Genomic DNA, 26,912 nt, shown 5'->3' with positions numbered 1-26,912 from the left:
AAGTGGAAGAAGAAATGCTTCAGAGTCCTGAAGTAGTAAAGCAAAGCCTTTAAACACAGCTCAGGTGAATGGACTATAAACACTGTCGCTCGTACATAAATGGGTGCGGGACCTAAAGAGGATGGGTTTACACCCACAAGATGCAAAAAACCTAGTTATTCACATTTAAGACTAAAGAAGGAATGACACAAAGATGACCACACCTCAGTGGGAAAGTCTTTCTAAAAGAGATGTTCTCCAGCATACATTTCTATTAATTGTGTGGTTTAGGGAAAAAATACATTTCTCTAATATGTATTCCTATATGCAGTCCATTACTTCAATCCACTGGCTCTGCTACATTGTTACTATGATGCTTAACACTTGTTTCACAAATAAAAGTGGCCTGGAATTACCTGAAGATTCTCATCCTCCCGGATCAGCTGCTTCCTGGGAAAGATCTGATTGGCCTGGATGCACTCAAGGCTGTGCCGAGTCTCTTCATCCTGGAAAAAACCCAAATGTTTAAATAATTTCAAAGCTCCTACTCCATGTTTGGTTTTTCTGCCATATCTAATAGCATAATCACAATGAAAATCCAGGTGCCTCTAAATGGAAAACACACCAATATCAAAGAAAGTCAAAGAGGTTAAGAACATTTCTATTAAGCGCTAGTAAGTTGTTAGTATATTACTTTTAGGAGAAACTAAGATATAGTGGCTTTTTTCTCCTAAGTTATAACCGTTATTTTTTAAAGATGCATTCTGAATTATTATTATTTAAGAATGAAATGATGTGACCAATGTCTGGAATTTGACTCAGAACATCTGGAGGGAAGGGTAACAAGGAAGTGAATGGAGCATAAATGAAACAACTGTCTATGAGGGGATTAATACATGGAACTTTAAGTGAGAGTTAACTATACCTCAGTGTCTACTCTGGTTATATGGGAACTTTGCATAACAAAGCTGTTTTCTTCTCAATGTGAACTGAAGAACTGAATCCTCAAACTGAAAACATGTGTGTGAACCATATCCCTAGTTTAATCTTTGTATTACATATTTATTTCTATTAAGGCAATCTCAAAAGATAATAAATTATAATCTAAATGGCACTTGAACTAATCATAATTTACATAAAAAGTCTTTTACATTATAAATTTGTATGGTATACAAAGATCAGGGGGAAAAACAATCTACTGGGAAGTCCAGGGGTAAATTATGATGAAATTATTTACACAGCAAATTTTATAAGAGCAATAGCAATTTTAAACATAAACCCTAATAGAATGGTTCTCAAAATGTGATCTGCGGATTCTGAGACCCTTTCAGGGCCTCTATGAGGTCAAAACCACAGTCACAATAATACTAAGCCTTTTTTTAATACTAAGCCTGTAATAATACTAAGCCTTTTTTCTCTGCACTGAGATTTGTACAAACAGCACAGAGAGACTCAGTGGGTAAACCTGCTGGCCCCTTAGTACAATCTAGCAGTGGCACTTTGAATGTCCTTGGTAACAAGTAGGAGAAAAACGATCAATTTTATTCCATTCTGACCCTTAAGTCTTTTTCTGTTTTAAAGAGGAAACAGAGACTTCCCTGGTGGTCCAGTGGTTGAGACTCTAAGCTCCCAATGGAGGGAGCATGGGTTCAATCCCTGGTTGGAGAACTAAGATCCCACATGCTGCATGTCCAACAAATATATACAATAAAATATTAATAAATAAATAAAGAGGAAATACACATGAAAGCCTTTTGCTGCACAGTGAAGTATTACGGTTGTCTCAAGTTAAGCACTTGTGCAACTGTTTCAGTTACAAGCTGAACTAGCAACTTCTTTTGCAAATGAATGAGCACCACTTGCAACTGAAAAGAACAACTGACCAACTATGGTAATTCAGACTTCAGTAGATCTTTTCTTCAAGTGCAATCAGTTGCCAGTGATGAAGTTTTAATGAGAAAATTAGAATTTTGAGAGGCTATCATCTGCCACAAGGGACTTCACAGCTTTCCAGTACCAAATACTTTTCTGATATGCCCAGTGGCAATACTACCAAGTGTGATTTTTTAAAATAAATTTTATTGCAAAATATGTCTACCTTTGGAAGATGTGCATTACTCATTTTCTCACTAGTCATTATTTTCAAAATGACCTGTTCATGATGTTACAAAATCATGCATGGATAAAAGATCCATTTAAAGTGCAAGACAACTGATGGTTTTAACATAATACAAAAAGTTCACTGACATGACTTCAAACTTCCACACTGCAACTAACCTTCAAAGAACTAACACTTGTCAAGTTTTGATGTGTAACAGAAGAACACAACTACCTGGAAAAACTATTACTCTTTCATTTTCTAACTACTGAGGAAGGCTGGATTTACTTCATTTATTTCAAAAAATACACTGTAACAAAATGGATGCAGAAGTAGATATGAGAACCCAGCTATCATCTATTAAGCCAAATATTTTTTTAAAAACTGTAAAAATGTAAAACAACATCACTCTTCTACATTAATTATTGCTGGATGAGAAAAATATTACTTTTCATTAAAAATGTTATGTGAAATTGGTATTGTATAAAAATGAATTTATGAACATTTTAAGGGTTTCTCAGCTTTGACTTCTAAATCTAATCTCCTACAATTATACAGTGGAAGTAACAAACAGATTCAAGGAATCAGATCTGACAGAGTGCTGGAAGAACTAAGGACGGAGGCTCATGACACTGTACAGGAGACAGTGACCGAGACCATCCCCGAGAGAGAGATGCAAAAGGGCAAAACGGCTGTCTGAGGAGGCCTTACAAAGAGCTGTGAAAAGAAGAGAAGTGAAGGCGAAGGACAAAAGGAAAGACATACCCATCTGAATGCAGAGTTCCAAAGAACAGCAAGGAAACAGATAAGAAAGCCTTCCTCAGTGATCAATGCCAAGAAATAGATGAAAACAATAGAATGGGAAAAACTAGAGATCTCTTCAAGAAAATGAGAGCTACCAAGAGAATTTTGCTCACACAGAAAGGCAATAGAGGACAGAAATGGACAACGAAGGACAGAAATAGTATGGACCTAACAGAAGCAGAAGCTACTAAGAAGAGGTGGCAAGAATACACAGAAGTACTGTACAAAAAAGATCTTCATGACCCAGATAATCATGATTATGTGATCACAACCCTAGAGCCAGACATTCTGGAATGCAAAGTCAAGTGGGCCTTAGGAAGCATCACTAAGAACAAAGCTAGTGGAGGTGATGGAATTCCATCTGAGCTATTTCAAACCCTAAAAGATGATGCTGTGAAAGTGCTGCACTCAATATGCCAGCACATTTGGAAAACTCAGCAACGGCCACAGGACTGGAAAAGGTCAGTTTTCATTCCAATCCCAAAGAAAGTCAATGCCAAAGAATGATCAAACTATCGCACAACTGCACTCATCTCACACACTAGTAAAGTAATGCTCAAAATTCTCAAAGTCAGGCTCCAGCAGTATGTGAACCGTGAACTTCCAGATGTTCAAGCTGGATTTAGAAAAGACAGAGGAACCAGAGATCAAATTGCCAACAATGAAAAAGCAACAGAGTTCCAGAAAAACATCTACTTCTGCTTTATTGACTATGCCAAAGTCTTTGACTGTGTGGATCACAACAAACTGTAGAAAACTCTGAAAGAGATGTGAATACCAGACCACCTTACCTGCCTCCTGAGAAATCTGTATACATGTCAAGAAGCGACAGTTAGAACTGGACATAGAACAACAGACTGATTACAAATCCAGAAAGGAGTACGTCAAGGCTGTATGCTGTCACCCTGCTTATTTAACTTATACACAGAGTACATCATGAGAAATGCTGGGTTGGAGGAAGCACAAGTTGGAATCAAGACTGCCAGGAGAGATATCATAACCTCAGATATGCAGATGACACTATGCTTATGGCACAAAGTGAAGAACTAAAGAGCCTCTCGATGAAAGTGAAAGAGGAGAGTGAAAAAGTTGGCTTAAAGCGCAACATTCAAAAAACTAAGGTCATGGCATCTGGTCCCATCACTTCCTGGCAAAGAGATGGGAAAACAGTGACAGATTTTATTTTCTTGAGCTCCAAAATCACTGCAGATGGTGACTGCAACCATGAAATTAAAAGACACTTACTCCTTCAATGAAAAGTTATGACCAACCTAGACAGCATATTAAAAAGCAGAGACATTACTTTGCCAACAAAGGTCCATCTAGTCAAGGCTATGGTTTTTCCAGTGATCATGTATGGATGTGAGAGTTGGACTGTGAAGAAGGCTGAGCGCCGAAGAATGGATGCTTTTGAACTGTGGTGTTGGAGAAGACTCTTGAGAGTCCCTTGGACTGCAAGGAGATCCAACCAGTCCATTCTGAAGATCAGTCCCGGGTGTTCTTTGGAAGGACTGATGCTAAGGCTGAAACTCCAATACTTTGGCCACCTCATGTGGAGTTGACTCAGTGGGAGGGACTGGGGGCAGGAGGAGAAGGGGACGACAGAGGATGAGATGGTTGGATGGCATCACTGACTCGATGGACGTGAGTCTGAGTGAACTCCGGGAGTTGGTGATGGACAGGGAGGCCTGGCGTGCTGCGATTCACGGGGTCGCAAAGAGTCGGACACGACTGAGCGACTGAACTGAAACACATAAGGGGGCTTCCCTGGTTCCTCAGAGGTAAAGCACACTCTTGCCAATGAAGGAGACACAGGTTCAATCCCTAGGTCAGAAGATCCGCAGGAGTAGGAAATGGCAACCCTTTCCAGTATTCTCACCTGGGAAATCCCATGGACAGAGGAGCCTGGAGGGCTTCAAATGATGAAGTTACAAAGAGTTGGACAAGATTTAGTAACTAAACAACTGCAACAGAACACTTTTATTCTCTTGAAGATCATTTCAGTTCAGTTCAGTTGCTCAGTCGTGTCCGACTCTTTGCAACCCCATGGACTGCAGCACACCAGGCCTCCCTGTCCATCACCAACTCCCGGAGTTCACTCAGACTCACGTCCATCGAGTCAGTGATGCCATCCAACCATCTCATCCTCTGTCGTCCCCTTCTCCTCCTGCCCCCAATCCCTCCCAGCATCAGAGTTTTTCCAATGAGTCAACTCTTCACATGAGGTGGCCAAAGTACTGGAGTTTCAGCTTTAGCATCAGTCCTTCCAAAGAACACCCAGGGCTGATCTCCTTCAGAATGGACTGGTTGGATCTCCTTGCAGTCCAAGGGACTCTCAAGAGTCTTCTCCCAACACCACAGTTCAAAAGCATCAATTCTTCGGTGCTCAGCTTTCTTCACAGTCCCACTTTTCACATCCATACATGACCACTGGAAAAACCATAGCCTTGACTAGATGGACCTTTGTGGGCAAAATAATGTCTCTGCTTTTGAATATGCTATCTAGGTTGGTCATAACTTTCCTTCCAAGGAGTAAGCCTCTTTTAATTTCATGGCTGCAGTCACCATCTGCAGTGATTTTGGAGCCCAGAAAAATAAAGTCTGACACTGTTTCCACTGTTTCCCCATCTATTTCCCATGAGGTGATGGGACCGGATGCCATGATCTTGGTTTTCTGAATGTTGAGCTTTAAGCCAACTTTTTCACTCTCCACTTTGACTTTCATCAAGAGGCTTTTGAGTTCCTCTTCACTTTCTGCCATAAGGGTGGTGTCATCTGCATATCTGAGGTTATGATTAAGATAGACTATAGGATTAAGATAGACTAATCCTAATCCTGAGAGTTGAACTATAAAGAAGGCTGAGTGCCGAAGAATTGATGCTTTTGAACTGTGGTGTTGGAGAAGACTCTTGAGAGTCCCTTGGACTGCAAGGAGATCCAATCAGCCCATCCTAAAGGAAATCAGTCCTGAATATTCATTGGAAGGACTGATGCTGAAGCTGAAACTCCAATACTTTGGCGATCTGGTGTGAAGAACTGACTCATTTGAAAAGACCCTGATGTTGGGAAAGATGGAAGAGGGGAGAAGGGGACGACAGACGATGAGATGGTTGGATGGCATCACCAACTCAATGGACATGAGTCTGAGTAAACTCCGGAAGTTGGTGATGGATAGGGAGGCCTGGCGTGCTGCAGTCCATGGGGTCACAAAGAGTCGGACATGACTGAGCAAATGAACTGAACTGAGGACAGACTACTGACTTTCCAAGAAGAATGGTAAAAATATTACTTAGCTAAACATAAGCTGAATCAACTGCCTAATTTATTATAGTTACTGAGTTTCACAGGTAAAAGGGAGGCCAAACTTGAGATGGATGATGGGGGAAGAGCTGGAAGGAGACGAAGGCGAGGAAGACAAAAGTCTGGCAGGTGTGTTAACCTGTTAAGAGGCTGGAAAACAAATTTCCCCTGGGCTAGCTACAAGCAGTAGTTTAACAGAATATAATCCACATGGTCAATTTCCTAATATCGCTGAGGAACACCGGGCATAGTGGAATATCATACTTTTTAATCCCTACCAGCTCCGTATGGAGTCACTATAAAATCTTGAAAGGAGATCAGTCACCACAGTTCCAGGCTAACTTCTGCTACTTGGTAAACTATGCAGGTAACAGAAGTCAGTCTATAAGTCAGGGGGAAGTCAACATTAAAGATAAATATTTAAAGAACATGGGGAGTAGAAGCTAACCAGTGGAAATGTCTATAAACTAAATTTATATATAAACGTTGCAGGATTTTTAAAAAAAACTACTCTTTAGAGTCACATATGTGTAGAAACATTTGACAAATGTAAAAGCTTAAAGTGATTATCAGTCTCATTGTCAATTTTAGTTACCACTCTTAAGAGTGGCATTAAAAGTCATCAAAAATAAAAATTTCTGTTGATATAATATTTGTGATTTCTTTCAACATAATCCAAAGAGGTGGGGGTGGGGAGTCAGAAGAAACAAGTGTGGTCATGAACTGATTACTGCATCTGGCTGATGCGTATGTGGGGCTTATGAGGGTTCATCATACTATTTTCAATTTGCATAGGCTTGAGATTTTCCATAATGAAACACAAAAACATTTTCCTAATGCTTAACCTCCCCAAAAGATCTCAATCTCATTCAAGAATTTTTTAGAAGTATGAAAGGATGATATTCAAGAAAAATCAGTGCTTCTGAATTCTCTACACAGAAAAATAAGGATTAAGAACACGTAACCAAATAGCTAAAACAGAAAATATTAATTAATACTACTTAAACCAATGGTTCGACAATTTGCAAAGTGTTAGTTAGCTAGTAAAAAATCATTAGAAGTCCAACAAGTCAAAGAAAAATATTTAATTCATTTAGTGAAATAAACAAAACAGAAATTTAATTATGTTTTAATTCCAACTACATAAACTATACACAGGCACATAAACTAGTTAGAAGGAATACAAGAATTATAAATGAGTACTTCCAAAAACGTATTATAAAGCTGCTTAATGAGTTTTTTTTTAAACACATGGTCACACTGGCTCCCTGAACACTGCATGCGCACGCACACCTGCACACACACACACACGTATCTCCAGAGCACACCAGGAAGACTGTCTGCAGGGCACCAGAACCCCCAGTGGCACCAGAGCAAGGACCACGCTGCTGCAGCTGTGCGGGATACAGCGAAGGACAACCCTTCAGTACACAACAGAACTGCTTTCGTAAGCCCGCCACATGCGACTCATTAGCACTGGCATACATATCATATAAATATTAGGCAAACACCTCTTCAATTCATTCAAAACTCGTGAAAACCAATAAAATAATACATTATAAAGAAAAGCTCATTAGTACTTGGGTATAGGATACATCAGAAAGCTGTTGTGCCCATAAACTAAGGAAAAAACTGGCAAAGATTAAAAATGACAGCAGTTACCTTTCTCATTTTAATGACACTTCTATACAACTAGTTTTTTTGGTTTTAGTTTGTTTTTAATGTTGAAAGGCATTTTCCACCCATGTTCCTAATGATGCTTGAAATTAACATGGCCTTTACAATTACTTCTTTGTGTGCCATCATGACAGAGTTTGGATCTAGCTAACATCACCAAGGTAGAAGCAGGACAATATTACAGAAGACCATTTCTTTCTTAAGCCTTGAAGCACTGTTTACATATTTTCGGGCCTGATAGAAATGTAGCTGGCTCATTGCTCCCACTTCTCTGCCTAAAGTGGGTCCTAAATGGCTCACAAGTCACTGAAATATACTCATTTTAGACACAGACACAGGCAGGGGTTGTGCAGAGCTACTTCATCTTCTTTGGGATAAAAACAATGTTAAAGAGGAAAAAATGGGAAGACAGGGAACTGCTTTAATCCAGAAAGGAAAATTCATAAAGAATGTGTATGACCATATTAATTCTCCACAACGCAACACATACACACAGAGAAAAGCTTCTTACTGTATCTTCCTTCCCAGAAAAGAAAGAAAAACCTGAAGCCCAAGAAACATTTGGTCTTGAATCTATTTATACTACCTGACTGAAAAGAGACAATATCTAACTCACACGATTAAAGTAAATAGAAGCAAAACTGCTCTAAGACACTAGAAATGATTACTAGTGATACTAAGTAAACAATAAAAGAAAACAGACAAAAGAGTTCTGAGGACAGGTAACTATAAACTTACTAGTATTCACTTAACTGTCAGGACAGAGTTCAAGTCCAATTGTCTTGTTATTTCTTTGTACTTACCATGACAGGAGGCCCAGATTAGGAGGAGAGATCTCCGTCCCTTCTTCAGTATCCTGGCAAGCCTTTTCTTTCCTTTATGCCTGAAACTTGGGGGGGAAAAGGACAAAATTGGTAATTTTCCATGTGTGTGCTAAGTTGCTTCAGTCATGTCTGACTGTGCGACCCTGTGGACTACAGCCTGCCAGGCTCCTCTGTCCATGCGATTCTCCAGGCAAGAATACTGGAGTGTGTTGCCATGCCTTCCTCCAGGGGAATTGTCCCAACCCAGAGACGGAGCCAGCATCCTGTGCATCTCCTCCATTGGTGGGGGGTCCTTTGCCACTAGCGCCACCTGGGAAGCCCACTTTCCCATTTGGCCACACCCTAATTAGAGGAACTGCATATACAAGGACCAAAAGACTTGACCAGAGTCAGCCAAGAAAAAGCTGAGAATCACCCAGCCAACCCACTGCTGCTGCTGCCGCTAAGTCGCTTCAGTCGTGTCCGACCCTGTGCAACCCCATAGACAGCAGCCCACCAGGCTCCCCCGTCCCTGGGATTCTCCAGGCAAGAACACTGGAGCGGGTTGCCATTTCCTTCTCCAATGCATGAAAGTGAAAGGTGAAAGTGAAGTCACTCAGTCATGTCCGACTCTCAGCAACCCCATGGACTGCAGCCTACCAGGCTCCTCCATCCATGGGATTCTCCAGGCAAGAGTACTGGAGTGGGGTGCCATTGCCTTCTCCAAGCCAACCCACTAGTCAAATCCAAACTCCTTTAAAGGGCTGTGAAAATCATCCTGGCCGTAACCTATTTGAGCAAAAACAGTTGCGAAAGCTTATGCTCCTAAAGTTGACAGCAACATGAAAAATATTATAAACCTTAGATGAAAATAATAAAGCAATAATCGAAACCAACCTGTGAATGCAAATACAGTATAATAACAATATAATTCTTACAGTATTATATAGCATGTTTTTGTAAATTCCATAAATTCAAAATGGATCTCCCCATCTGTGGGAACCAAACTGATTTAGTACACAAAATATGAAAGAAAAAAGTCTTTTACCCCAATATCCTATGCTCAGTGAAAACTCAAACTGTGCTACTACCTTTACCTCGTTTTCAGAAACAACTGTAATAGTGAGGGAGGAATACCGAACAAGAACCGCAGGCTACTAAGAACACTATCACTTTAATAAGTAGCTTTCTAAAAATATATATATATAAAATAGATACATTACACACAAAGCCAGCATTTCTAGTTCACTAAACTTCCATGAATACAGCATATTTTTGGAAGTCTGGGATTCGATATCCAAAGCAAATGCTTTATGATCAATGAAAGTGAGAAAACAGAGGCCATCAAAGTAGCAGGGCCCATAGCCTTATACAGTTGTTACTGGAAGAGTGGTATGAGGTGACGTAAAGGATGGCTCTGGCTGTAGGGTGGGAACAGACTAGATTGAAATTAAACTCATCTCACACGCTAATAAAGTAATGCTCAAAATTCTCCAAGCCAGGCTTCAACAATATGTAAACCGTGAACTTTCAGATGTTCAAGCTGGATTTAGAAAAGGCAGAGGAACCAGAGATCAAATTGCCAACATCCACTGGATCATCGAAAAAGCAAGACAGTTCCAGAAAAACATCTATTTCTGCTTTATTGACTATGCCAAGGCCTTTGACTGTGTAGACCACAACAAACTGTGGAAAATTCTGAAAGAGATGGGAATACCAGACCACCTGACCTGCCTCTTGAGAAACCTGTATGCAGGTCAGGAAGCAAGTCAGAACTGGACATGGAACAACAGACTGGTTCCAAATAGGAAAAGGAGTACATCAAGGCTGTATATTGTCACCCTGCTTATTTAACTTATATGCAGAGTACATTATGAGAAACGCTGGGCTGGATGAATCACAAGCTGAATTCAAGATTGCCGGGAGAAATATCAATAACCTCAGATATGCAGATGACACCACCCTTACGGCAGAAAGTGAAGACGAACTAAAGAGCCTCTTGATGAAAGTGAAAGAGGAGAGTGAAAAAGTTGGCTTAAAGCTCAACATTGAGAAAACGATCATGGCATCCAGTCCCATCACTTCATGGCAAATAGATGGGGAAACAGTGGAAACAGTGGCTGACTTTATTTTGAGAGGCTACAAAATCACTGCGGATGGTGATTGCAGCCATGGAATTAAAAGACGCTTACTCCTTGGAAGGAAAGTTATGACCAACCTAGTTAGCATATTAAAAAGCCAGAGACATTACTTTGTCAACAAAGGTCCATCTCGTCAAGGCTATGGTTTTTCCAGTAGTCATGTATGGATGTGAGAGTTGGACTATAAAGAAAGTGGAGCGCCAAAGAATTGATGCTTTTGAACTGTGGTGTTGGAGAAGACTCTTGAGAGTCCCTTGGACTGCAAGGAAATCCAACCAGTCCATTCTGAAGGAGATCAGTCCTGGGTGTTCATGGAAGGACTGATGTTGAAGCTGAAACTCCAATACTTTGGCCACCTGATATGAAGAGGTGACTCACTGGAAAAGTTCCTGATGCTGGGAAAGATTGAGCGCAGGAGGAGAAGGGGACAACAGAGAATGAGATGGTTAGATGGCATCACCGACTCAATGGACATGAGTTTGGGTAAACTCCGGGAGTTGGTGATGGACAGGGAGGCCTGGCATGCTGCAGTTCATGGGGTAGCAAAGAGTCGGACACAACTGAGCGACTGAACTGAACTGAAGTCTAGTAACAAGGCCTTGATTTTCAAACAGATTTAACAATTTAAGAAAACTCAAAGTAAGAATCAAGTTGCAATTTAAAAGACCATGTGTAAAACTATTTTAAACAAATGATTAAGGCCACAACTCATTTAATTTCAACTTTAATACAAGTTTCTAGGCATAGTGTATTATACTATGGCACAATTACATATGGGGAAAGTAATCTGCTTGAGTCCTGATGGTGGGGAGAGACCACCAAATTTCAAGATTTAACATTAAAGTGAATATACAAGAGGTCACCTAAATGCTCACAAACAGGGCCCCAAAATTAATCTGTCAATTGTCTTTTGCTGCCTAAAAACAGCAGAGTGTAGGAGAAGGTGAAGGGTAGGGGCAACAAACTTACCAAATGAAATTTGTCTGAAGAACTTTTTCTATTTGAAGGTTTCACAAGAAAATCTGCAGAAGAAAAACCAGTAGTTTAACAATGACAAATATCCTAAGTATCAAGTTAATTAAGCCACTTAGATTTTCCCACTAGACTTTTCTCTACAAGCTGGAATGCCATGACAATACATTATTTTTTAAATTGCTATAATGTGAACTAGTTAGTCAACCATGCTTTAGAATATTTAATTGTGCAAAATGGGCCAATTCAGGCCTTAGTATGCCTTTAGAAACTGCGGAACCATACAGACAGAACTTTCCCAGAACCTACAAATACTCCTCTTTGTATGTACTTTGTATGTACTTTTCTGATGGCTTCTCCGGTAAATCTTTGCCACTAAAGGAACAAGTACTTTCAAAAACTAAGAAAATCACAGGAGATCTAGACTTGGACTTGGTAGTTGAAGGTAATTTGTACACATTATTGGCTTCTCTACCAAGGGATCTTTTTGTGTAAGAAAAAAAGATCAGAAGGGGAAAGTGTAGTCTAAACACAAAAACCTCTTGTCACAAAGAGGCAACATCTGACCCTTACAGAGATAAAAGGGTCAATCTACTGTTTAATCATCAAGTCACGTCCGACTCTAGCTACCCCCTGGACTGTAGCCCCCCAGGCTCCTCTGTCCATGGGATTTCCCAGGCCAACAATACTGGAGTGGGTGGCCATTTCCTCCTCCAGGGGAATCTTCTGATCTAGGAATCAAACCCAGGTCTTCCACATTGCAGGCGGATTTCCTTTGTAAAGACTTCTCTCAGTATTTGCAGACAACTTATCCTTTCAATCTGTTTATGTGACATAAAGTCACATATATGAACAAGACTGCACAAAATATCAAAGTCCTAAAATCAAGGAGTCAGTCAACATTTTGCATTATTCACATAACCTCTGAAAGCACTTTATACAAGAACCATACAAGAGGCTAAATATGTAAATATAAAAGGTTCTAACCACTTTACAAGTAGTATTTTTGTCTCCCAGTAACTTTTAAATTTTATAACTCAGGCTGGGCCATATTAACAACATGCTATACAGGAATTAAGGCTATTCATAATATGCAACTTGAGATACAAATTGTACTACTATCAATATTGGTTCTGTTGTTTAATGAGGTACAACACAGTAGAGCAGGAAAGTTTAAAGGTTTTAAATCTGCAGGAACTTTTCTTGCTAAAGCATAATTTTTGCTTAGTATTTGAAAATTGAAATACAAATTACAATTATTTTCTTTTCTTTATACTACAGTAAGGTTATTATTGATTTTTTAAAATTATGTCTGTAGGTACACTGTATCATCTATGAACTTTATTTAGGATAATAAGAAAACATTTGTCAAAAAGAACAGATGCTGGGTCTCTTTGTCCTTAGCTGTTAAAAAACAACCAGATAAGACAATGTATTAGTATATGATGGCACATCCCACGTAAGTACTAAATGCAAGAAACGATGAGACATTTCACTGTAAATGTTGTAGTACTCTGATACTTCTTGGGTAACTCCAATGATATGCAAGTGCTCAGAGTTCAGAGAAAGAGACAATCAGGGAGGCTTCACAGGAGCTGGAGAACGACTTAGTCTTACAGATTATGTGGAATTTAAATAAAGAGGGGAGGTAAGCCAAGTGAGGATGGATACTCATGCCACAGGGGGAAGAGGACACATTTTTGAGCAACAGAGAGTAGGCGAGAATACCAATCACCTTCAGGGAAATGAGACTAGAAAGACAGCGCACACTGCGGGCCTTGATGCCAGGCTGACGAGTTTAGATTTCACTCGATGGCATAAAACCAAAAGCTTCATAAGCAGGAGAATAACAACATGAAAGTGGTCGTTTGAGAAAGCAGCAAGCAGGATGGTTTGGAGGGGAAAAGTCACTTACGATGTTTCCAGACTAGTGGATCAGATATGAACTGCTAAGGGCCCAATATCTTACTGATAGTAAAAATGCAGAGGCACCACCAAAGTGAGTGGAAAACGTTAATTGCTTAAGCTTGGTAATTAATTAGGAATGAGAAAAGGAGGCAGAGCAAGTTGGCAAAGATAACTGCAAAATTCTAAGCCCTGTGGTGAGTAGAAAAAGAATGGTTTTGTTAAGAACCGAAGAGCAGCTTCCAAGGAAGCAACACCAGATAGGATATACTGGCTTTAAAGGTGGCCTCACAAGTAAATATATGTCCAGCCAGTAATTAGGGGTAAAATGGGATTAGATTCAGGAGACAGGTCAAATCTAGGGGTAAGAATGAACTGATGGTGTTCCATTTATTTCCAAGAAATTACTACTACAAGAATCATCTGACAATTTCAGAAATTACTTGGTAATGTATTCTGTCAAAGATAGGATAAGTCCATTAATACCAAAGTGTGTAAAGGTTCCAGAGGTGTAAAGCTCCAAGACATGGACTAAACAACAGGATGACTCAACAAAAGGCTCAGGCAGGTCCGCTTCACGGCCAGCAATGACTCCTCGTACCACAGCCAAACACCCCCTTAGTTGGAAACAAGTATGCCGCTGTGAAACGCTGCCAACCAAATTTTAAAAACTGCCCATGGCTCTTCAGACTATCTGCCAGATAAAGGCCATGTAGAGTAAGTCTGAAGGAAGCTCTCTGGTGCCACAAGCTACTGTCTCATGAAGCCAGACAGTATCCCGTGATACCAGCCATGCATTTGAAGAGGTAGAATGTAAAGTGGTTATGTTAAATCTAAGCAATAACCTAATGCGTCTAAGAACATGGATTCTTAAGCACACTGAGCACTGATGAACAGCACTGATGAACAACCTGGGCAGCAATGTGGAGTGAGAGCTGGTGATGGTCACTTTTACGTTCCACCTGGGGAGTAGTGTTAAAAGGGAGGGGCGGGGAACTTTCTGAAGTTACCTGATCTAAGAGGGTAAATTGTTTACAACCATGTAATATACTATGGATTGAATTTTATCTATTTTAAGAGGAAACTAAACAAAAAATAGACATAGTTGATTATTAAATACCAAAATATAAGATATTACTGTACACAAGGTCCTTCAGGAAGATAATGAGAAAATTATTAAGAGGAAGGGCATGGAGGCCCCGAGAAGGCTAATAAGGAATGGACACCTACATGGAACAGTCTGTCATCATCTTAGGCCACTACTGTATCAGCTTCAAGAGGGCAAAGAGGCACACCAATCTGGACCATTTCTGTAATAAAATAAGGGAATCTAAACTACAAAAACCAATTAGATTAAACCAAATACACAAGGAAAACAGAGACTCAAGTCAGTCCTCCTATAATATGGGTGGCGGGGGTGAGATTCAGGGGAAGAAAGGGTAGCTAAAGCAGAACTTTTTGGGCTACAGTATGTTTTAACTTCAAAAGAAAAAAGAAACATTTTTTTTTCCCCACAGACCTGTCTCACTTTCAAATACAAGAATAATTAAGAGTTCAAAACTTTAAGAAGACAACATTGAGTAATTTTAAAAGACTCTTATTTTCACCATATGTGAAAGAAATGGCTTTTCTTGCACGTGTATTACATAGTAAGAAACACTGACAGTAAAACTTGAGTGTGGAGGCAAAATAAAGTAATTAAGAGATGTAATTTTTAATAAGTGACTTTACAACTGCTACCACTTTGGGCAAGCTTTTCAGTTTCTCAGTGTTTCCTCATTTATGCCTAGTAACTTTTTGGATATCTGATGGATGACATGACCTTCCCAAACTAGGATTCCGTGGCATGTTGGGGAGATTATTCCATGGTGGGGAGATGATTTAATCACTAGTAAATCCCAAAACTTATCAGCTGAGTAAAACTACTGTGGTTTGGTCTTACTCCTCGTACAATATCCCAAACCTCAAGCTTTCTAAAACTTTTGCTGCTGAAGTCAACTATAAATGAAAATAAAAACCAAGAAACAGTTCAAAAGGCATGGCTGAACGCTCTCAGTTGGACTTTTCCCCCCTACTTATAAGGATCATGTTTTTTAAAAAGTGAAAAAAAATAACTAAATGTAAAATTGAGTCAGTGTCCTGGTGCAGTGACACTTCCAAACGAGATCAATTTACTTTAAAAAAAAATTAAAAGATACTATATGTCTTTCCCACCTCTTTCAAAAAAATTAAGATCTGTGTGTTTTCAGGGATCCAGACACAAGTTCGTGATGAGAGTATGCATTCCTCTGCCAGCTGTAGGCTGCAGATAAGCAGTTAAAATATTATCATTCCCTAAGCAAAAAAACAACCACCTTCTTGAAAAACAAAAATCCAGTAAGTTGTCCAGAAATGGTCAGATGAACTCTGTTATAATCTAATTTCTGTATCAAAGAGCAGTAAGTCTCTTGAACCAGCAATATTTATGGCAATGTTCACTCTAACAAGTTCTGTTTCAATAGATAATAACCAAATATCAATCTTGTATAATTCTGTGAATACATTAGTAGTACAAGAGTGTGGTTCATTGTGTTAGTTTTGGGTTTTTTTTTTCAAATGTGGAAAAGTTCCGAATACATTTCTCAAAGGAGGTGCTGCAACACACAGAATTTCAGTTACTGATCAATACTTAAGATCATTTGTCTTCACTTAAATGACAAACACTGACAGCTGCTTTTTCCAAATGGGACCCCAAAATGTGAGAAGTCAAAAGCAAAGAAATTGTCCTCTAGTGTTTTTAGATATTAAGATCTGACTGCATTTCAGATGTACCTTTTTGCTTTTCACATCTTAAGAAGGCAAAAGCCCTGACCACCTTCTCAGAAAGATCAACTGTGATCAAATCAACTTTAGCAAATTTGATTTGTACCTTTTAAAATCACCTATTTCTTATAAGTGTTTCCCTTTTAAACTTACTCCTTACACAAGAGTTAGGAAGAAGGGAAGCATAAATCATACATGATGTCTTTTTTAAATTCATACATGATGTCTTGGTGAAGACATTTTCTTTTTTTCCTCTATTTTTTAAATTATGCAAGTATGATAACACATTTACAGGAAACCTGGAAAATACAGAACAAAGTTACATATAGTTCCACTATTACAATTATTTTTAAGTAGAAGACTTTTAGTGTGAGTTTCAATATCAAACTCTCAAAAATTAATAGAATAAATATACAGAAAAGTAGAAGGATATAGTAGACCTGAAAAGTTCAGTGAAGACATTTTCTGGTGGTGACCAGAAAAGATTAAAACTGAAGATACAATACAATCTACTAAAAAGGGTAAAAATAACTTCAAGAGTTTTTTTAATGTTTTGACTTGCTCTACAATCACTTCTATAAAGAAAACATCCACTTCATATTACTCAGATATATTAAATTATTAATAGGATTATAAACTTCTATGAGTAATTTGTAATGTTATCTTCTGACACTATCCTCCACCAAAAGTCACAAGGTAGGTATTTTACTACTGAAATTAAGAATTTTAAATTTAGCTTTGTGAGGCAACATTTAGGTAAATGGAGAGATGTTCCCTAACACCTAAGAAAGAAAAAACAAACTATCAGAAAACAAATACTTAAGTTTTGGTTATTGACAGAGAAAGTCCAGGCATTCAAATCACTAGGAATTAATTAAAAGACACGCAAGATCATTTTATCTAAGTGCTGGGGTAGTTCACTATTTATAACTGCTATGGAAAGATCAGAAAGACCAGCTCCAGTGTTGGAAAAATGTTTCTTGACTTTTGTTTCTTTGACTGGTTCCAAGGCCTGCTGCTGCTGCTGCTAAGCCGTGTCCGACTGACTCTGTGCGACCCCATAGACGGCAGCCCAGGCTCCCCTGTCCCTGGCGTTCTCCAGGCAAGAACACTGGAGTGGGTTGCCATTTCCTCCTCCAATGCATGAAAGTGAAAAGTGAAAGTGAAGTCGCTCAGTCCTGTCTGACTCTTAGCGACCCCACGGACTAGGCTCCTCCGTCCATGGGATTTTCCAGGCAAGAGTACTGGAGTGGGGTGCCACTGCCTTCTCTGAGTTCCAAGGCCTACCTTTGGGAAATTAATAAGAGAAGGTAAATTCCTGCACAGTCATTTATGTCCTGCCACTTGCTCTCAGTTAACTTTTCCTGAAGAGGAAAGAAGTAATTTTGTTTCCCCAGTCCCCCTTTCTCCCTACACTGTCCCAAAATGAAGTTCTCATGGGCAATCATAGGACAAATGTTCTATTTTTTAAAAAAGATTCCTACTCAGGAAATTCATACCTCATGGAAACTTAAAATTTTCTAATTATAACCTTATAATGACTTCTGCCCCTCTTAAAACATCATATGATTATTTCAACAGAGCCTGCAGACTCTGACCATGCCTCCTACAAGTCAAAGAATAAAATTATAACTACATTTTCTTAGACAAAACACCGAAATGACCAACTCCTACCTATGAAGATGAGCAGTTTTACAATAGGTTCTCAAAAGGTTTTTTAATAAGGCTTAAATTATGAGCTCCAATTTCTTATGTACTCCAACAGAAAAAGACCACTAATCATGAGATAGGTAGCAAAGAACAAAAACTTACTTTTGTTAAAGGCAACTAAAATATTATGCAAAATTCAACTACCAATGTCATTTTGAAATTTGCAAATTCACACAGTTTATTCCAATATGCTTTGCTTCTGGACCCAGCCCTAAAAGGGCAAGAACACTCTCCAAACCCCACCCTTTTTATACCAATCCTCTGCCCTTAAGCTGGATAAGAGGTTTCTTTTCTAGGAAGACAGCAACTTAGTTTGAAGGTCAGCTTACCATAGGAAGTCAAGAGTTTGCCCATGTATAAATGACATGATTTTCCTATTAGGCCTACGTACTTGGGATGTTCAACACCAATTCTAGAAAAATTTGGAATTAAAAACATATTTCTGCTTTGTTGACTATGCCAAAGCCTTTGACTGTGTGGATCACAATAAACTGTGGAAAATTCTGAAAGAGATGGGAATACCAGACCACCTGACCTGCCTCTTGAGAAACCTGTATGCAAGTCAGGAAGCAACAGTTAGAACTGGACATGGAACAACAGACTGGTTCCAAATAGGAAAAGGAATACGTCAAGGCTGTATATTGTCACCCTGTTTATTTAACTTATATGCAGAGTACATCATGAGAAATGCTGGGCTGGATGAAGCACAAGCTGGAATCAAGATTGCTGGGAGAAATATCAATAACCTCAGATATGCAGATGACACCACCCTTATGGCAGAAAGTAAAGAGGAACTAAAGAGCCTCTTGATGAAAGTGAAAGAGGAGAGTGAAAAGATGGCTTAAAGCTCAACATTCAGAAAACTAAGATCATGGCATCCGGTCCCATCACTTCATGGCAAACAGATGGGGAAACAATGGAAACAGTGTCAGACTTTATTTTTCTGGGCTCCAAAATCACTGCAGATGGTGACTGCAGCCATGAAATTAAAAGACGCTTACTCCTTGGAAGAAAAGTTATGACCAACCTAGATAGCATATTGAAAAGCAGAGACATTACTTTGCCAACAAAGGTCCATCTAGTCAAGGCTATGGCTATTCCAGCAGTCATGTATGGATGTGAGAGCTGGACTGTGAAGAAAGTGGAGCACCGAAGAATTGATGCTTTTGAACTGTGGTGTTGGAGAAGACTCTTGAGGGTCCCTTGGACTGCAAGGAGATTCAACCAGTCCATTCTGAAGGAGATCAGCCCTGGGATTTCTTTGGAAGGACTGATGCTAAAGCTGAAACTCCAGTACTTTGGCCACCTCATGCACAGGGTTGACTCATCGGAAAAGACTCTGATGCTGGAAGGGACTGGGGGTAGGAGGAGAAGGGGACGACAGAGGATGAGATGGCTGGATGGCATCAGCGACTCGATGGACATGAGTTCGGTTGAACTCCGGGATTTGGTGATGGACAGGGAGGCCTGGCATGCTGCAATTCATAGGGTCGCAAAGAGTCGGACACAACTGAGCGACTGAACTGAAAAAATAGCCATCAGCATTCCAAACCTAGCTAATCTGTATACTGCTTATCAGTTTATCAATATATAGGAATATTAATGGTCTTCTCTCCATCTACAAACAGATTCTTCAGAAAAGTTGTGGTCTCCTCTACTTAGCTTTATGCAGAGTAATAGGCAACAAAAGGGACAAGGACCAGAAAGCTGAATGAAAATGCGAATCCATCCTTCAAGCATACAACTTAATAATAAAGAGAAGAAACAGATTTTAATTTTAACTGATGTCATCTCAATTATAAACTGTCCAACTCCAGATAGCCAACAGGCATATTCAGAGAAGACAAAATTCCAAGAGTGGAGGCTATATGTGCAACAAAAAGAATCCACTCTTACCCTGGTCTAGTTAAAATATGTGTGCTGTGCTTAGCTGCTCAGTTGTGTCCAACTCTTTGCAACCCCATGGACTGGAGCTCACCAGGCTCCTCTGTCCACAGGGATTCTCCAGGCAAGAATACTGGACTGGGTTGCCATGCCCTCCTCCAGGGGATCTTCGCAACCCAGGGATCGAACCCAAGTCTCCCGTATTGCAGGCGGATTCTTTATCATCTGACCTACAGGTGATATTCTGGCAATTAGGCAGGGGGCTACTCATATTTTTGAAAACAAGCCAGTGAAGATCCAAATAACCTCTTATAACCAACCACACACGACAACGTGGGCTCTATTTAAAATGGTGACCTCAAATACCCACTCTTCTGAAGCAGTCCTCCTCAATTATTAAATAGCCAAAAGACCAGAACACCATCTTCTTAAGAATCCTTTTAGGACCAATACAATTCAACAGATGCCCAGAGAACAACCCACCCTTTTAAACTAGTAACATTTATTTCATGTAAACAGAGGAAAACATGTAACCGCCATTGAAATATATATAGGGAGAAAAAACTTTTTCAGCTAAAGTCAAAAAGTAGAATTCATGAAAATGTTTTACTTAAAAGGAGAGCAAAAGTTCTAAGCTAATAAGAAATAAAGTTGTCTTATTAAGTAAAGAGGATTCTCCTTAAATAACTGCACTTAACCACTCTAAAAACCTTAGAAAAGTCATAGGTTCAAACTGAAGACACAAACCAAACCATGAATTTTAAGAATTCTTAAGCTATCATTTCATTTAAGCCATTAATCAGAAAAGGGGATGCGGGCTTTTTAAAACAGCACATTGGCTAAATTACTTATATTTATACAAAACACATTAAAATACAGGTATTAGTAAAATAGTTATCTAAAATAAAATTAAAAACTGCTGAAACGTACAGCCTAATATCAACCTATTCTAAACACACTGGGCAGTCTAAGTATATTGCTTATACATCAAAAAATGTAAGTACTAGGACTCCCCGGGTGGTCCAGCGGTTAAGACTCAAAGCTTCCACGGCAAGGGACTCGGATCCATCCCTGGTTGGAAACTAAGTTCCTGCATGCCGCACGGTATGGGCAAAAAAAAAAAAAAAAAAAAATCCACACAGACAAGTAATTGGAATTCTCAAGTTTCCAATAAGCATGTGAACATAACTACTAAGAATACCACACCTTCAAGATCAATCTGAGCCACTCATGTTTCTTGCGTTTTCCAACATGAAACTAAAGGAACTGAAGTTCAACGAAACTAAAGTCTAAAAAAGGTCTAAGAAATAATGCGTTACCCAAGCTCTGTGGTAAGCATCAGGCCTATGAATGAATGGACAACATATCCTGTACTACTTTCATTTTTACCCAGGACACACATATGCTAAAATGCAAAGAAATATAAAGACCTTGGGAAGAGTTTACACTTTTCTATCGATTTATTCTTCAACATCTAACCTAGCCAGAGATCAAATGGCCAACATTCACCGGATCACAGAAAAAACGAGGGAATTCCACACACAAAAAAATCTACTTCTGCTTCATTGACTACACTAAAGCTTTTGACTGTGTGGATCACAACAAACTGTGGAAAATTGTCAGAGATGGGAATTCCAGACCACCTTACCTGTCTCCTGAGAAACCTGTATGCAGGTCAAGAATCAACAGTTAGAACTGGACATGGAACAATGGACTGGTTCCAAACTGGGAAAGGAGTACATCAAGGCTGTATATCGTCACCCTGCTTACTTAACTAATATGCTGAGTACACATCATGCAATATGTCGGGCTTGATGAATCACAACCTGGAATCAAGACTGCCAAGAAAAATATCAACAACCTCAGATATGCAGATGATACCACTCTACTGGCAAAAAGTGAAGAGGAACTGAAGAGTTTCTTGATGAAGGTGAAAGAGGAGAGTGAAAAAGCTGGCTTAAAACTCAACTTGTAAAAAACTAAGATCATGGCTTCCAGTCCTATCATTTATGGCAAATAGATGGGGGAAATGTGGAAACAGTGACTGATTTTATTTTCTTGGGCTTCAAAACCACTGCAGATGGTAACTGGAGCCATATTAAAAGATGTTTGCTCCTTGGAAGAAAAGCTATGACAAACCTAGACAGCGTATTAAAAGAGGACATCACTCTGCCGACAAAGGTCCATATAGTCCAAGCTATGGCTTTTCCAGTAGTCATGTATGAATGTGAGAGTTGGACCATCAAGAAGGCTGAGCACCAAAGAACTGATGCTTTTTAACTGTGGTGCCAGAGAAGACTCGAGAGTCCCTTGAACAGAAAGGAAATCAACCTTGAATATTCCTTGGAAGGACTGATGTTGAAGTTCTAATATTTTGGCCACCTGATGCAAAGAGCTGACTCAGTAGAAAGACCCTGATGCTGGAAAAGATTGAGGGCAGGAGGAGAACGGGGTAGCAGAGGATGAGATGGTTGGATGGCATCACCGACTCAATGGACATGAGTCCGAGCAAAGTCTGGGACACAGTGAAGGACAGGGAAGCCTGGTATGATGCAGTCCTTGGAGTTGCAAAGAGTCGGATATGACTTAGTGACTGAACAACATCAACATCTAACCTAAAACTTATATTCTACAATATATAGGTATTTTTTCAATTGTTTCCATGGTATAGTACACATACTATTGGTGATATGTGAGAAGATGATTTAAATGTAACATAAATGCCTTTTTAAAAAAATATACTTGTGCTAATGAACACTGGAAAAACCACTCTTCATTCTGACTCTGAAATGCCATTGAATTCAAGGTACATAATTAAACTTACACATCACCAAAGAAGGAAAAAAAAAACTTGATCTTAAAATGAATTACCATTTGGTATACAGATACTGCAAAAAAAACCTCACGTAAGTAATGTATTAAGCAGATGTTTGGGAGACGCTGCATGCGTGTCCTGATAACGTGCATGTGTGTCCATCGTGTCTGACTCCGTGCGGCCCACGGGCTGTGGCCCACAGGCACCTCTGTTCAGGGAGTTTTCTAGGCAAGAATACTGGAGAGGGTTGCCATTTCCTAGTTCAGGGGATCTTCCCAACCCAAGGACTGAACCTGTGTCTCCTGCACTGGCAGGCAGATTCTTTACCAATGAGCCACCTGGGAAGCTCTCATATCTCACTATATGCTAATTCAAATCCTTCATAATACAAACTGCTACTTACCTGTCTCTCCTCGAGTTGCTTTATTCTCTCATTTTGCTTCATAAGACCTACTTTTCCAGTCCATTAAAAGTCTGAATCCATTCAAAGCAGGCCTGAGCAGGGCCTCAAACATCCGGTTCTCCCCCACAGAAACGACAGCCTCTCTCTCAAGGTTTCTGCTACTACTACCTGAAAACTTACACCGCTTCCCCAATCCTGACAGCAACTGCTGGCACAGTAGCAGAATACCAGACCTACTCTGGACTGTCAGTGTAGCACTTCCAACTCCACATGTTCCAAACAGAAGCCACCACTGGCCTCCCTTCCCTCTCCACACCGTATCTTCTTTCTTAATATTCCACTGGGAATCTTGGTCAGCCTAGGTCTTCAAGGCTGGAAACTATCTGACACTATTTCCAACAGCATCTGCCACCATCTCCCACTGCCTTCTCTGAAATGCACCATTTTCATCTTTCCATTTCACACCACCAGTACTGGTCTAGCAAACTGGTTCTCAAGCATTTGTTGAACTAAATTTATTTAGACCTTATTATTGAAGAAACAAAATCACCAGCTAAGAAATGATTCTGGTCAATTCCTCTTTCGAACATTACCTGGCATAACCATCCTGTCAACAGACATTTTAATAAAATGTCCCTGCTCAAAAAAGATTATGTCCTATGGCATACACACCCAGAATGAACAACTTGAGGCTTTTTTAAGATTCTTCATGCATGAGCTTCTATCACTGCTACTACTTCTGCCTCGTTTACACATACCACCTAATCCATTTGGATAAATCCTACATATCTTTCCAGGCTTCCCTTGTAGCTCACCTGATAAAGAATCCACCTGCAATGGAGGAGACCCTGATTCGATTCCTGGGTCGATTCCTGGAGAAGGGATAGGCTACTTACTCCAGTATTCTTGGGCTTCCCTGGTGGCTCAGCTGGTAAAGAATCTGCCTGCAATGTGGGAGATCTGGGTTCGATCCCTGGGTTGGGAAGATCCCCTGGAGAAGTATGGAAAGGCTACTCACTCCAGTATTCTGGCCTGGAGAATGCCATGGACTGTAGATCCATGGGGCTGCAAAGTTGGACATGACTGAGCAACTTTCACTTTACTACATATCCTTCAGTATTTGGTTTGAAAACAGTAATTTCACTATCAAAGTTTTCCCTTCAGAGTTCAATGTACAGTTTCAACATAGCTCTATTTTATAACAGAGCTCACTACATGCCATTATAATTATTTACATTTCTATTTGTCTAGACTATGATTAGCTACATAGGTAATTTTCCTACTGAACATCTGAACTCAAGGGCCATACACAACCTGTTAACAAGATGCATTACAATACAGATTACTAGGTAAGAACACAGGTTCTGGAATCAGACCATTTTGGATGTGAATTTTGGCTGCAAACTTATTTGAATCACTTTGGGAAGTTCACTCAGTCTCATCTGTAAAATGGAGATAACATCAATATGTTTTCTAATCAGTGTTCAATGAATACTAATTCTGATGAGGACAAGAAAGATGCTCAATGACTGCTTTCTGAATTAGAAAAAAAAAAAAAGCACAATTTAAGTCAATACGAGAAATTAACCAGAGCCTTCTATTACTAGCCACTGAATAAATGTTTCAAGCACACCCATGCCCATTTAAAACCTCTAATTCTAGTTCTTACCATAAATTCAACATTTCTACCTGCCTTTCTTCATATAGAAGAAACCCCTGGGACTGACAGATGCATACGTTTCCATTATTCATTATAAATTTTCTAAGTCCAAAATTTTTTTAAAAAGTAATGTGATTTTGCTGAAGCAAAAATTTTAGTTGTAGGCACTTGAGGCTAACCAAGAAGAAATAACTGACTGAGCCAAGCAATATTAACCGTTTTTCTCCACATTCTCAACTCTCAGGACACTCTCACAGTACTTGTCAAGATCTAGTGCATATCTCTCAACAAGGCCTCCCCAAAATGAAGATCTTTCTTCTTAATGACAAGGTCTCCCCCAAACGAACATCCTATTCTTCCCCTCCAGGACATTCTATGTTCATTCCAAATTCCTTGCCATTGTTTATGTTACTTCCTATACCCAGACTGGCCCTTTCTCCACCAACCAGATCCCTAGAGCTTCACTAATAATCCAAACCACTGACCTTTCACTGCATTTTTCCAAGTATACATGATTTAACGTTTATTCTCTTTTGCCTAGGTCTACTACTTTCCCTCCCCCAATTTTCTCACCCTCCTCCTCTTTCTCCCTCACTCTCTCAAATACAGAGGCAAGTTCCCTCAAGAGCTACTCAAAATGTTCTGATCCATCAATGAAATTTCTCTTCTTAAAGCACAAATAATCTTCCTAAAGAGGTTTGAGGTATCATTGCTAATACTGTACAAGTAGGACTCTTTGATCAAGCCACTCCTAATGCATCCTTTTCATGTTCCATTCTTTGTGTAATAACTGCTTCTACCCCCAAAATTGGACTCCCTTTCCTCTTCTCAACTTTTTCTTGACAGAGGTGAGATTATAAAGCTGTTTTTTCCAATTTGAAGCCAAGATAATTTTTTCATCACATACATTTAATGCTTTATAATAATTGGCAAAGATCCTCCACAGTACTGCACCCACATGCACAGCTGACTCTACAGAGTCAAAAAACATAGAAGTACTATTTGGCATACTACCTGGAACAATTAAGTCCAACTTTTTAAAAAAATAATTTAAGTGTCAGAAAGAACAAAGTGAGAAAATACTCTCAAACAAAACAAATATAATTTCACATTAATGTATCAATTGTGGCAGCTGTTAAGCATTTTTTATTAGCAGCTAACATATTGCGGAGAAGGCAACGGCACCCCACTCCAGTACTTTTGCCTAGAAAATCCCATGGACGGAGGAGCCTGGTAGGCTGCAGTCCATGGGGTCGCTAGAGTCGGACACAACTGAGTGACTTCACTTCCACTTTTCACTTTCATGCGTTGGAGAAGGAAATGGCAACCCACTCCAGTGTTCTTGCCTGGAGAATCCCAGGGACGGGGGAGCCTGGTGGGCTGCCGTCTATGGGGTCGCACAGAGTCGGACACGACTAAAGCAATGCAGCAGCAGCAGCAACTTATATTGAGCATTTCCCTGTGTCATACACACCACATTCTGTTTATACACTCATCCACTGATGAATACTCAGGCTGTCGCTGCCTTTCAGCTGCTATGAATAGTGCTATGAACACTGATGTGCAAATATCTTTAGGAGTCCCTGACTTACCTTCTTTGCTTAGATGCCTAAGGAATGGAATTCCTGGATCCTATTACGATTCTGTTTAATGTTTTAAGGAACCACCAGATTGTTTTCCACAGCAGCTATACTATTTCACATTCCCATCAGCAATGCACCAGGATTCTAATTTCTCCAAATCTGCATCAATACTGTTCCAATTTGTGATGACAGCTATCCTAATAGTGGGTATGAAGTGGTTTCCCGAAGTTTGGATTCACACTTCCCTCATGATCAGTTATACTCATCTCTTTTCCTGTGCTTACTGGCCATCTGTGTAACCTGTTTGGAAAAATGTCTATTCAAATCCTTTGCCCATTTTTAGTTGGGTTGTTTTATGGCGTTGTGATCCTCTATA

The 26,912-nt window shown here is 39.6% G+C and overlaps 1 protein-coding gene across 33 annotated transcripts in view; it reads right to left on the bottom strand.

The window, feature by feature from the left end:
• The window catches only part of MTMR3 (myotubularin related protein 3), a 133,749-nt gene that overhangs the window by 49,466 nt on the left and 57,371 nt on the right, over positions 1-26,912 (bottom strand). For 25 of the 33 annotated variants that reach the window (XR_015144754.1, XR_015144755.1, XR_015144756.1 and 22 more), the window contains 3 exons: positions 11,772-11,824; positions 8,662-8,747; positions 396-485 (listed from right to left, as the gene is read on the bottom strand). Coding sequence is in view for 22 of the 33 variants with exons in the window: in XM_086348657.1 (XP_086204783.1) it covers positions 396-485; positions 8,662-8,664 (93 nt within the window). In the remaining 11 variants the exon portion in view is untranslated. The remainder of the gene's footprint in view (positions 1-395; positions 486-8,661; positions 8,748-11,771; positions 11,825-26,912) is intronic. The other 8 variants (XR_015144757.1, XM_086348661.1, XM_086348666.1 and 5 more) reach the window with 1 other exon arrangement.

The sequence above is a fragment of the Bos grunniens genome, chromosome 17, assembly GCF_055505025.1.
Source record: "Bos grunniens cultivar Pamir isolate PY7600 chromosome 17, Bosgru_T2T1.0, whole genome shotgun sequence".
Classification (NCBI taxonomy): Eukaryota; Metazoa; Chordata; class Mammalia; order Artiodactyla; family Bovidae; genus Bos; species Bos grunniens.
The sequence above is the reverse complement of the archived record's forward strand: the minus strand, read 5'-3'. Positions and strand labels throughout refer to the sequence as shown.